At 44.1% G+C, this 12723-nt stretch overlaps 1 protein-coding gene across 1 annotated transcript in view; it reads left to right on the top strand.

Annotated features, from left to right (window-relative positions):
* The window catches only part of LOC138473269 (uncharacterized), a 1193211-nt gene that overhangs the window by 72793 nt on the left and 1107695 nt on the right, over nucleotides 1-12723 (top strand). The window contains exon 3 of the mRNA XM_069611906.1: nucleotides 6787-6912. Within this exon, the coding sequence (XP_069468007.1) occupies nucleotides 6787-6912 (126 nt within the window). The remainder of the gene's footprint in view (nucleotides 1-6786; nucleotides 6913-12723) is intronic.

Here is a 12723-nt window from a genome sequence, read left to right as displayed (position 1 = left end):
CTGCAAGAGCAGTCCCTCCTCGAAGAGTAGGGCTTTATTCTTCATCACTTCACACCCCTTCCTTAACTGCTACAGCTCCTTTAAGAGGACCTGCTTTCGCTCTTACACACGACCACGTGCTGTTAACACACTGCTGTGCTTTTTAGCACAAGGCTCCCCACTTTGTAGGGCTGGACTGCATAAGCTAGGGATTGATTTGAAGAACTGCCTAATTTGATAATTGTGTTTTGCTCACCTCTTCTGTTGCTGGTTGTAGTTTTAGTCTCCCCTTTACCCGCATTAGGCTAAACGCATGTATGTTACGTAGTGAAAAGCGTGTGTGCTAACTGTTGTATTATTACTGTGGCTAATTTGTGTTTAGTTATAAAGGCCTATAACAAATGTATTTTTGATATACACTTGTCTAAGAGTATTCTGTGGAGTTTTACGCTGTGTGCTCATTTTGGGCTACCAATCACTCTGACCTATCACGGATTATTGCACGGCACACGCAAACCAGGGATCTCCTTCCCCTACAATGATTGTGGCGCACAATAAAAACGCTTTACATTTTTTAATACCTCTGATTCTTTTGAGAAGGCCTCCAACCCGTCTCGCACACACCCTCCACGTCACAATGGACTAGGAACCAGACCGGTGTGCATCAATAAAATATTTATTAATTTATTATTTAATGTTAAATTAGAATCCACCAATTACAACTGCCACCAATGCTGTGGCAACACAAAAATGCAATGACTTCTATAAGCGATGAGGTTAAGAGATACTGTCACAAATTTATCTATCTGCGTTCTTGTATTGTGCCACTAGCCCTAAGGCCTCAGGATGCACAAAGGAGAAAAGAAAACGAGGACAGAAAACAAAACATGAAAACCAGGGGAGAGAGAGACTGGGAGCAAAAATAATTTTACATGCCAGAAAAGTAAAGATCATTAGATGTTCAAACAAATGGCAGTGTAATGATGAAAGTTTCAGACATAAAAGAGAGGATTCTTCAGGGCCTGTGTCAAATAGGAAGGTTTTCAGTTGTTTCTTGAAAACAGATAATGTATTGCTTTCTGCCAGATATTTAGGTATAGAATTCCATAAGAAAGGAGCCCAGGAATTAAAACTGGCACCTCCAAATCTCTTCAAAGTGAACGAGGGTTGAGCTAGAAGAGTATTACAACTAGACCCTAATAACCGACCAGTGGATTCTTTTTATCCTAGCAGTAAGATATGACTGGGAATTGCCCTGTAAACAATTATACCCAATGGACAGCCCCTTTTCTGCAGTGTTTGGTGGACAGGCAGCCAGTGCAGGCTGCACCTAGCCTCTGAAACGTGCATGTTGCGCCTGAGGCCAAACACAGCCCGCATTGCACTGTTCTGGATCATCTGCAATGTCTTGATTAGCCTGAGATGTACCAATTAAAAGGCTATTACAGTAATCCAGCTTACGATTCACAATTGCAGCTGCAATCAATGCAAGATTTTCTATTGAAAAATAAGGACGTATCTGCCAGAGAAGCTGGATGTAGAAGTAGAAGGAAGACTTGATATAGTTAGTTTGTCGAGTAAAAGCCAGTTGGCGGTCAAAAAGGACACCAAGCGTTTTTACAGTTTTAGATGCATGAACATGTTGGCCGATCAAAACAAATTTCTCATAATTCGCATCCAGCTTCTTCAGCCTCTGCTGAGTGCCCAAAACGAGCAACTTGGTTTTGCCATTATTAAGTGACAAAGAGTTTAGGGCCATCCAGTATTGAATTTCTGCAAAGATATGGTTAATACGCTCTAGATCCTTATGATATTCACCAGTACGTTTGATGACAATCTGCGTATAGTCAGCATAAATGGCAAAATATATGCCCATATCCGACAGAAGAGCACAAAGAAGGCATGAATAAATGTTAGAGAAGGGGCAAAAGACATGACCCCTGGGGGACACCACAGAGTGATATAGAGACAACAGAAAAAGCATTGTCCTTAGTTACTCTCATATTTCGAAGACCCAGGAAGGATTTGAACCAGGCTGCCGCTTCTTTAGTACATTTGCCAACTGAGATTAATCTTTCCGCCAGAAGTTGATGATCCACAAGATCGAACGTGGCGGACAGATCCAAAAGCAACAACAGAGCTGGGTTTCCTTCATCAACAATACTGGCAATGTAAGATTTCAAATCTAGCAGTGCGGTCTCAATCCCGTGATTTGGCCGAAAGCCAGACTGCTGGGTAGCTAATCTATCCTGTTCTTCAACAAAGGTTTGTTATTGACAGTAGGTAATTTTGTCCAACATTTTGAGGATAAAAGGAAGATTCGTGATTGGACGGTAGATTCCAGCCTCTGTGGGGTCTAGGTTTTCCTTCACCAAAGGCGTAACTCATGCTTCCTTTATACTTTCAGGGACAGATGACTCATTTAAGGATCGATTGATGAAAGTAGTCCCCCATGGAGCAAGGGTTGAAATATACTCTTTGAATAATGTTGCAGGAAATACATCCCTTTTACAGGTGATGGATTTAAGCTTATATCAGTGACCCCCTCTATGGATACTGCACTAAAAGCGAAAACAGGGGAATCCCTGGTGCACTCTGTGCTACCTATTGTAGAGGTTGTGTGATTAGAAATTAACTTGACCTGGGCACTGATATTGTTTTGGTGGGTAAGAGTTTTATTAATAAAACTGTTGTGAATATTCTGACACCATGAACTATCAGCGTGAGATACTGAAGCTGCAGTACATCCGTTCAGTTCCTGAAGGATAGTAAAGAGCGCCTTTGAAAATATTTCCTTTTTTAATGACAAAACAGAAGTGGAACAATTTGCACGCAATTATAGCACCAGAGTTAAGCACTCCCCCTGCGACACTCAACCCCCAAACATCAATCGGACTTGATTCCTTTGAATGGAAGGCAGGGAATAGGAATACAGGGGGAAAATCGGTTTGGGGTGGTGCCCACAAAAACAATATGGGGAGTCAGCAAAGAAGAGGAAAATTCGTTTTTAGAGCACAATGGAAGAATACGTTTTTTAATTATTTATCACAACTGCTATGGGAAGGAAATAGAAAGACTGGGAATTCACTTGCTCATACTTAAAGACAGGCAGGACTTTTAAAGAATACTAGCCAGCACACAAGGGGAAAATCGGTTTTTGGATATAGAGCACATAGGCAATGTGAAAGAAAATGCAAATGGAAATCAGTTTTTATCGCACAATGGGGAAAGAGGAACAGAATAGGAAAATCGTTTTTTGGGATGTTGGACACCCTTTCAATGGAAAAGAAAAATGCAAACTGAATTAATTTTTACTGAGGCTGAAAATGACAAGTAGGCGCTGGGAAAGGGCTTAGCTAACAAAAGGAAAATCGGTTTTGGTTAGGATGACAGATACAATGGGAAAATACTGCTGTAGATGGAAATTCTCAGATCTCAATGGTATTAATTCTTTGGGGCAACACTTTATGACCATGCCAATTCGCAAGGCGCTGGGAGAAGATGGTTGGTTTCAAATTCCAACCATACAAATCCTGTGAAATAAATGGGGAAATTAATTGATTTACTTATAAAAATACACTAAGGATTTACACAGACAAATAAGGGGTTTTTCAATGGGGATTGGCTAACATACACAGGCAAACAGGGGAGTTCTTCAATGGGCAGATGACAAAAATGCACAAGCAATTGGGGTTTTTCAGTGGGGAATTTTCAATGGGGAAATTTCGACTGCAGTGCTAAAAGAATACAGAGCTTATGCAATCTATGGTTTCTTGGGTCTAGTTTACTTACAGGGGAGGTCTGGAGTAGACATCAGGGAGCATCAGAGCACCACTGCTGGGACAGCCAATGGGGTCAGCAAAGGATTTCCTCTCTCCTCCAAGGGGTCCCAAGTCAGCTACTGTCTCCTGGCTCCTCTGCAAGATTTAGGCCTCACTGCTACTGCTAGGATGGACCAAAGTTCGGAAGCAGCTCATCTCCGATGTTACTGGGCTTGGTCTGGTTCAGGGACATAGAAATCTCTCTGCATTACAAGTGACCTTAACCTCCGTATTCTGACACATATGAAGACATTTTTTAAATACTATATTTTTCAGTGAATTACATAAGCTTCGTCGGGTGTCTGTGCAATATAATGGTGTAAAGATACAGTTTTTCTTCATTTACTCCAGAATTATATCAGTGAGAAATATGGCCTTTGGTGGGCGGCATTTGAATCATATTTTTCATCTTTTAATCAACTTTTCATCTTTCTCATATTTTCAAGGAGGGCCTCATGACGCTTTTATTAATAACCTTTGATATGTAGGTCTCCCAAAAATTGTTTGTAGATGACCAGAAGCAGTTAGCCGAAACCTTTTCAGAATTCCTACCCTAACTATTGTGCGACAAATATTCTTGATTTTATATGATAAAAAAACATTTCTCCTATTTTCCACAATGGGCAGTCAACCCCCTCGTTGACTTCTGGCCCCCACCCTTGCAGTCTCTGTTCCTGGCTGTGAAGTCAAGAGCGGTCCTGTGTTGAAATTAGATTGCACATTCCAAGAGCTAATTGCCAGCTAGAGCAAGTTTTATTGCGGCCTAAGTGACCTGGTTCATAAAAGCTGGGGAACAGACCTCCTTTATCTGGTCCAGCCCGCAAATTTGATCTTTACTCGAATTTAAGGTTGTATTTTTAAGAGAAAGCACTAGAGGGATGAAGGGACAGGCCTAAATCCCCATGACAACGAAGGAAAGAATTTAGTTTCACATCTGAGGAAACCACAAGCAAAGAAAAACCCATGGCCTCCATTTTACACCCATTTTAGCTTTTAAATAAGCTTTTTAGAAAGCACACAGTTACAGCACATATAATGGACACTGTAAAGTTTTCCCTTGCATACAACTGTCACAAGAAGAACATCATAATCACAAGTTTAGTGGCTTTGGTGAACATTATCACTTGGGAGGAAACACAAAATGACATTTAATAATAAATAATAATGATTTATTATTAATAATAATAATGATTATTTTCACCAGTACTGGTTTACTGCAGCAGTGTAACCCAGTTCAGCCTCCCAGCATGACAGAAACAAAGTTTATATTTTACAAATCTTGCACACATTTTGATGAGCATATCTTTAGTTTAGAGGGAAAAAGGGAATTACTCATTTTATTTAATGTTCATAATGGAAGGTAATCTGCTTCACTGCAACTACTGCTCGCAATGCTGACGTCCCATTGAGTGTTCTGTGGTCTGTAGTTTCTGAGGATGTTACTTCAGCTTTCCAATCATTTTGGCAAACCTTGCAACATGTCTTTGGCATTTTTATGCATCTCAATGTTTTGAGGCCAAATTTCACTCCCTTTTGCTTTGAAAGTGCAGGGACTCATTTCCAAATGATTTCAGGGCAGGCCTTTCATTTTTGGGGAGCCCTGACAACTGACTCCCGCCTTTTAATTATGGCACCCAGGGCTATTTCACCCCACAGGCCCCTCCTGATACTTAATCTTGACCGCCTTCCTAGCTACCATAGATTAATTATTAATTAATTAATTACATTTATAAAGCGCTCACACAGCCCGCAGGCATCGAGGCGCTGTTACAGGAATAGTTTTTTTGTCTTAGTTACGTATTTATAACGCGCTTAAACACCCAGAGGTTTCTAAGCGCGGACCCGGGGATCGAACCTGTGTTGCTTCATGTCGTCTTGCTTCCAAGACGCGCACGCTGCCGCTGAGCTATCCTCCCAGATTGGTCTGGTTTGTCCAGAAGGGTCCCCTGTTCCACTAAACTCGGGTGGCCTACTAAACTTCTTCCCACCAGTGCAGAGTTTAGAAATCCATCGTAACACCTAGGAGTGCGTGACTCACAAAATACCCTTGCAGCAGGGCTTATTATAATAATAATGATAATAATAATATTATTTTATGCACGCTTGTTAATGATATCAAGTGGTTCGTAGCTATGGGCTCGCCTGTGGCATATTCCGTACTGGATAGCAATACAGTATTGAAAAATCATTCTTTGTATTCATAAATGAAGGTAATAACTGCAATAAATCATAAATGGTGGAAAATTCATGTAATATGTAAAGAGGCAGACATCATTGGCCAATGCATTTCAGACCTTAGGTGGTCCTCCTTCGGGGCGAAGTCTGATCTGTAACATGAGTAGTAAAAACACCAGCCAACCAAGAACCACATCTTAATCTGGTATGAGAGTGTAAGCACTAAAAACTGGTCTGGTAAGGATCAGGACTGGTGGTGGTCACTGGCCCCCAGTGTGTCTCGTCCCATCTTGTATCCTGTTGGCTGTGTGTTTGTCGTACTGATGTAGAGTCACTCACACCAGACCGCTGCTAACTGTCCATGGCACGCATATGGAAAAGATCTGCAATGGCGGTCATCATGATATGATAAACAATGATGGCCATCATTGCCCATTGAATTCTACTCACAATGCCTACCTTTTTCTAGCACAGGAAAAATGGGCACAGTGCGCAGAAAGCAAGCTGGTTCGCAGGGATCAGAATACTGATCCTGGCAGATTGGTCCAACAATTCCCTGCACGATTCCATGCATTTTGCAGCAAATCCTCACTATGTTTACTAAAATGGAGTGGAATGTCTTGGGCTTTCCTTCTGCATTTTCCCCATCTCAAATGTGCCTTATTGTAGGGAGACCAAACAGCCCATGTTATAGAGGCACCATGGTTCTTCTGAACTTCCAGCTGGCAAAAATGTGTGGACATCACCAGCCTCAGGTGTAATGTATTCTTACATAGCCCTCTAAAATACTGTCATCATTTTCTTCCTGCAGCTGGACCGAAGGAGGAATGCTTTCCGGCAATCAATGGAAGACATTGCCACAGAGCTTTCACTGCTGGGCCAGCAGAAGCAGAGCCTGGAGCAGCGGCTTGGAAACCTGGAGAAGGCACTGCACCAGGTCAGAAAACCCTCCTCATATCATTGCTGTTTTATGGGTTGTGTGCTGGCGAACTGCCTGCATTTGTCAAAAGATATTTGCATATTATTTACATAAGTATTGATGTACTATTTTGTGCCAGCAACATAGCTATAGTCACCTTATGTTGTCGTAGGCACTCTTTTTCTCGTGTAGGTGGAAAGCTATATCTCAATGTAATGGGTCCAAGACTTGTTGCTTTACTTGCCATAATGTTCTAGGAGGCCTAGGGACATGGTTGTGTCTGAGCTTTTGAGCTGCGCAAGCAGGGCTTTTGCAATGACACTTTGCTCTCTATAATACATTGGTTGATCTTTCAATGCAGCATACTGGTAATGTGTAACACTCACATCACGGCCCTTGTCAAGAAGGCCAACTTTCAGTTCCACCTCCTCCGAGACATTCTCCCTTTCCTCTTCTTCCCCAGAAGCTCACTGTCTCCAGAGCTCTGGTCCTCTTTAGGCTGGACTACTGCATCAGCCCCTTCCTGAATCTGCCTCTTTCCTCTTTCGCCCCCTCCAACTAATCCAGAATAGGACTACAAGACTTATCCTTGGCCTCAAGCCCAGGGACTGCATTTCTCCGGCCCTACTATCCCTCCACTGGTTCATGGTGGCTGCAGGGGTCAAATTCAAGACCCTCGGAATCATCCACCAGGCTTTCTGGGGCCTGGGTCCCTGCTACATCCAACTCTCTCTTACTAACTACCTCCCGGCTAGAGCACTTCGGTCCTCTAGCTCCAAATCTCTGCAGATCCATTGTTTCTCCTAGCAGAGAGTCAGGGGCCAGGGGGGTAGATCTCTATCTTTGGCAGGAGCCTCCCTCTGGAATGCCCTACCTGCCTCTTTCAGACTTGAGCCAGCTCTCCTTAAGTTCCAGAAGTGGTTCAAGACCCTGCTCTTCTCTTCTTTCTCCCCTCTCGCACTTCCATGCTAATCCCCCTGTCTGTCTGCTGTGACTGGTGGCCTGGTCCCTCATGAGTTTTACAGGGCATCAGGCCCCCCCCTTCATTCAGTCAGCCTCAGCTCCCGCCCAATTTAGCACTGCCCTAGTGGGCCCCCTCCCTGTCCAGCCTGGAGGTTTCACACCTCCCCACCCCCTGAGTCCGGTTCACCCACCCCATCCTCACACCAGTCCGTGATCCCCATCATCCCCATAGCACTTGCCCTCCTGGGCTCCCCATTGCACTTACCTAACCCTGGGCCCTCCTGCCCTTGAGCCCCTTCCCCTTTTCCCCTTTCCCCTGCACTTCTTGCTGCTGCACGTGCACGATCCGAATGTCATAAGGCCTAGTTGGCTCTCCAGATGTTGTGGACTACAATTCCCATCAGTCCTATCCAGCATAGCTAATGGTGAGGGATCATGGGATGTGTAGTCCAAAACATCTGGAGAGCCAAAGGTTGCAGACCCCTGGCCTAGTAGGAGCATTACTGTTTATAATTCCCTTGTTTCCCCCCACCCACCCTTTTTTGTCTTGTGGCGCCTGGAAACACATTGTGTATAGGCGCCATATCAATATGCAATAAATAAATATTGTACAGGGATTTCATAAATGTGAACATATTAGGGGTATAATGTGGTTGTCCAGCTAGGACTATGCTAGGGTTGCAGAAACTCTGAATTTACATTTATTGGCAAAACCAGAATATACCAGGATTGTGCAAACTGTGAGTGCTGGGATTGTCAAACTGGAACTGTATTGGGATTTTCAAATTGAACGTGTACAGGAAATGTCTAATTGAGAGTATACTTGGGTTATGTAACCTGGAAATATAATGAGGTTGTCAAACTGGAAGTACACTGGACTGGTCAACGTAGGAGTGCAATGAATTTGTTGAACTGAGTACACTGGAAATGGCAAATGGCAATTATACTGGGATTTTCAAATGGGGATTATGCAAACCTAAACTGCCGGGCAGGATAGTCAAACTTAGACTATTCTGGGATTGTGTAAACTTGGAATATGAGCAGCGCGTCAAAGTAGGAAAATACTGGCATGTTAAACTGGGAACATATTGGCACTGCCAAAACTGTCAGTGTCAAACTGGAAGTGTACTGGAATTTTGCAAACTAGGAATGTACAGAGCATGTCAAACTGGGATTTTACTGAATTTAGCAAACTGGGAATAGACTGACATTGTCAAACGTGTACATAATGAGGTTGGACAAACTGGGAATGTACTCTGATAATCAATTGCAAATATACTGGTATTGTGAGTGCCTGAAGTAGATTGGAATTTTGCAAGCCGGGGTATTTTGCAAAATGAAAACTGCGGAATGGTCGAACAGGTATTCTACTGGATTCAATCAATTGGAAACATACAGTGATTTTAAGATGGGAAAATACTGCCACAGAGTATATGCAGGTTGTAAAAACTGAAAGTATACCAGGATTGTCAAACTAGGAATGTACTGGGTTTGTCAAACTGATTATTCTGCGTTAGTCATAGGCGTGTCCAGGGAGTGGCCTGGGTTGGCACGTGCTACCCATGGAGTCTGATTAGCCACCCTATTGTTTTAAACTATGATTATCTGACATGACTTTAATTTGAACTGTTTGACGAGTAACCAACCTTTTGTTTATGGGTGCAATTGAGTCTTATACCTGAGCAGCAGTAATGCGCCAGACTGGAGACAAATAGTAAATGAATGCTATTCAGACGTGTGTGTGTGTGTGTGTGTGTGTGTGTGTGTGTGTGTTGAATGTCACTAAGGGTTACAGGTATTTGTATGGCTATGTGGGATGTGAGAAACCTGAAGGTGTCTCACCCGCTAGTCCCAGAGATCTGTCTGCCAGGTGGCCAGGACACGGCCATCTCTTTTGGATCCAGTTCCTTGGGGTGGACCAGTGCGGGAGGATCACCTGGGTGAGGGATCTTTGGAAAGTGGGAGTGGGACACCAGGTGGCAAGGCGCAGTATCCTTTTCCCTGTGACACCGTTATCCCATCCTACCAGGTAGGTTACTTCAGAACACAAGCCTCCCTCCCCCTTTACAACACAAACACTTTTTCATGGACAGCCTACTATGAGAGAAATGGAATAACACCCGAGCCATATACCTGACCTGTCCCAATACGATAGGCAGGGTCAGGCAATTACTGACCATGGCACACACCTGACTTCCATTACATTTCCCCACACGGATAAAAGGTGGAGCATGAGTGCAACCTGAGTGAGGCAAAGCACACGAGGAAGCAAAAGTTCTAAGATGGCAGTTTAACATGAGGTGAAAGACAGCAAAACAAAAGGGGATCGCAAGGAGGGAAGTGCCCTTGACCTTTTCGACGAGGAACCGTTACTTTCACAAAACCTCGAGAACAGAAAGCATAAGACCAGGAAACCAGGCTGAAGAGTCCTGCATTGTGTGTCGGAGGTACCTGGGGCCTTCCTGCATCGATAATCAATGCAGGGAGAATAGCCTGCTGCCATGGTACGGTCCTTGGCTCCTACAACAAAGCAGCGCCAGTGAAATCGACACAGCAGTGAGTTGGGAGGCCGATATCAGACTGGTCTTTGTTAAAGCCAGGGTTGCAAGCAGCAACATTGTATGGTGAACGCTGAAGCGAACAGTGTATGAAACGCATGTGATGACCTACGCAAGTAAAATTGGACAACAGATGAGTGATTGAACTTTGCAAGCAAGATATGATACCTTAGACAGAGTAGTCTTGTACAGTGTGCATGCTCATTCGAAGGTCTCTGTAAGGTATCCAACTGAGAGGTGGCAAAAGCGAAAGAGTGATAAAGGATTGTGAATCGAAGTGGTCCTGTAACGGGGCAAGTGAAATCCTGTGCACAGTCAAAAGTCTTCGAAGGTTAATAGAGGAAGGAAAGTTGATGACAAAGTAGATAAAGTTGGTCCGAGCCCAATGAGGGAGATCAGATGAGAGCTTTGGGTTAAAGCAGGTTTGTGTACATTAAAATTGGTCCCAGACAGGCGGAGGGAGACTGATTGAATATTGTGTCAAAGCAGAGCTGAGCCCGGCAGAGGGGGATCCAGGGTGAACCGTGAATCACCAGAGAAATTGGATACATGAATTGGATACATGACAATCCTATGAGCATTGCGTTAAAGGGGATCGGAGCCCGGCTGAGGGGGATCCGAGGTGAATAGTGAATCACCTAAGAAATTGAGTATGTGTGAAATCCAAAGAGGAAAATAACTTGTTTGTTGCATCAGGCCCTCTGAAAGAAGCGACTTTGAAAGGCAACAAGACTTGGGCATGGAAGGCCCTGATGCTAATGTTTGAACTACACCTTCATGCTAGAGAAGTGCTAAGCTTGAGTGTGCCACCTTGTCCCATGCTGAAAACGTGGGGAAGGGAGGCCAACAACCTGAATATTCTGACATATTAGTTCTTGGGCAGTTCTTTCTTTTACATAAAATTGTTTCCTGCACTATTTTTAATTGGAGGTAAGGATTGGCAATAGTTTGTTTTAGTATAGGCCCTTTTATTTTGACAAAGACACCACAAGGACTGTGTTATTATTATTTGATGGTCGTAGCTTGCTCCCATTTTTAGATTTGGGGTTAGATGGGTGTTTTTCAATCCTTTTTCAAAGTTCAATAAACACCCTTGAACTGTGGTCACGTGTCTTACTGTTGGTACCATGCCTTCCTTACAGGGAGAAGTCCTTAAACCAGCATTTATTACTGGCATACCTGATAACTTGGCGGTGAATAGTAAATCTGTGTTTCAAAGCACCCACAGGGCAACGGGGAGGGAACATGGCAATGAAAACAATGAAAGATAGATGTGGACCTACTGGGCCTTGTGAGCATTCAGAACATGCAAGTGCAGAGAGAGGGAAGAGGGAGAGGGGGTAAGTGCTAGGTGTATCAAGAGGGAAGTGCTAGGGAGTGAGCAGCTGTAAGTGCATAGGTGGAGTGGTCAGCTGCCAATAAATAGGTAAGGGCAGGCCTGTGGTGACACAGCCCAGTGAGTGCCAGGCAAAGTGCTGGGGTGGGGAGGGAGCTGTAGGTGATTGGGTGTGGGAGGCCAGGACCCGGGAGGACACATAGGGCCCTGGTCACCAATTGCAGCAAATGTGGGATTTAGCAGAGGATGGAGGATGGAGGAAGGGAAGGATGAGGTGAAAAGGAAAGTCTAGAGGAGCTTCTGGAATTAGAGGAGATCCAGCTCAAGACGAAGAGGAAGAGGGAGGCTGTTCCATAAGAGAGAGCCTGCTGAAGAAAGAGATCGGCCATCAGCTCGCTGTTTAGGGAAGCGCGTAACAAACACAGTTGGTTCCACAGGAACGTAAAGATCTGGACGGAGAGTAGTAAATGAGATCTGGTTTTAGATAGCGTGTTCCCCGGCCCCAGACAGCCTTGTGGATGATGCATAGGGCTTTGAATTTGATCCTTGTAGCAACCGGGAGCCAATGGAGAGTTTTTAGGGCAGAAGAGATGCAGTCCCTCGGCATGAAGCCAAGGATAAGTCTTGTCTCGTAGCCCTTTTCTGGATAAGCTGGAGGGGTCGTAGAAAGGAAGAGGGTAGATTAAGGCAAAGGCTATTGCATTAGTCTACCCTAGAGAGAACCAGAGCTCTAGATACACTGAGTTTCTGGGGGGAAAGGAGGAAAGGAAGAATTCCTTTGAGGAGGTGGAGTTGAAAGTGGGACTTCTTGGCAAGGTCCTGAATGTGAGGGATGGACGAGAGAGAGGAGTCGAAGATAACTCCAAGGTTTCTGCCTTCAGAGGAAGGAGAAGGGGAGAGCCCATAGAAGATGGCCAGAGTGAGGGACTTAAAGAGGGAGCATGAGTCACAATAGGAAGGAAATCCGTCTTA

The sequence above is a fragment of the Ambystoma mexicanum genome, chromosome 8, assembly GCF_040938575.1.
Source record: "Ambystoma mexicanum isolate Mex_15411 chromosome 8, UKY_AmexF1_1, whole genome shotgun sequence".
NCBI lineage: Eukaryota > Metazoa > Chordata > Amphibia > Caudata > Ambystomatidae > Ambystoma > Ambystoma mexicanum.
This window is presented reverse-complemented; position numbering and strand designations above follow the sequence as displayed.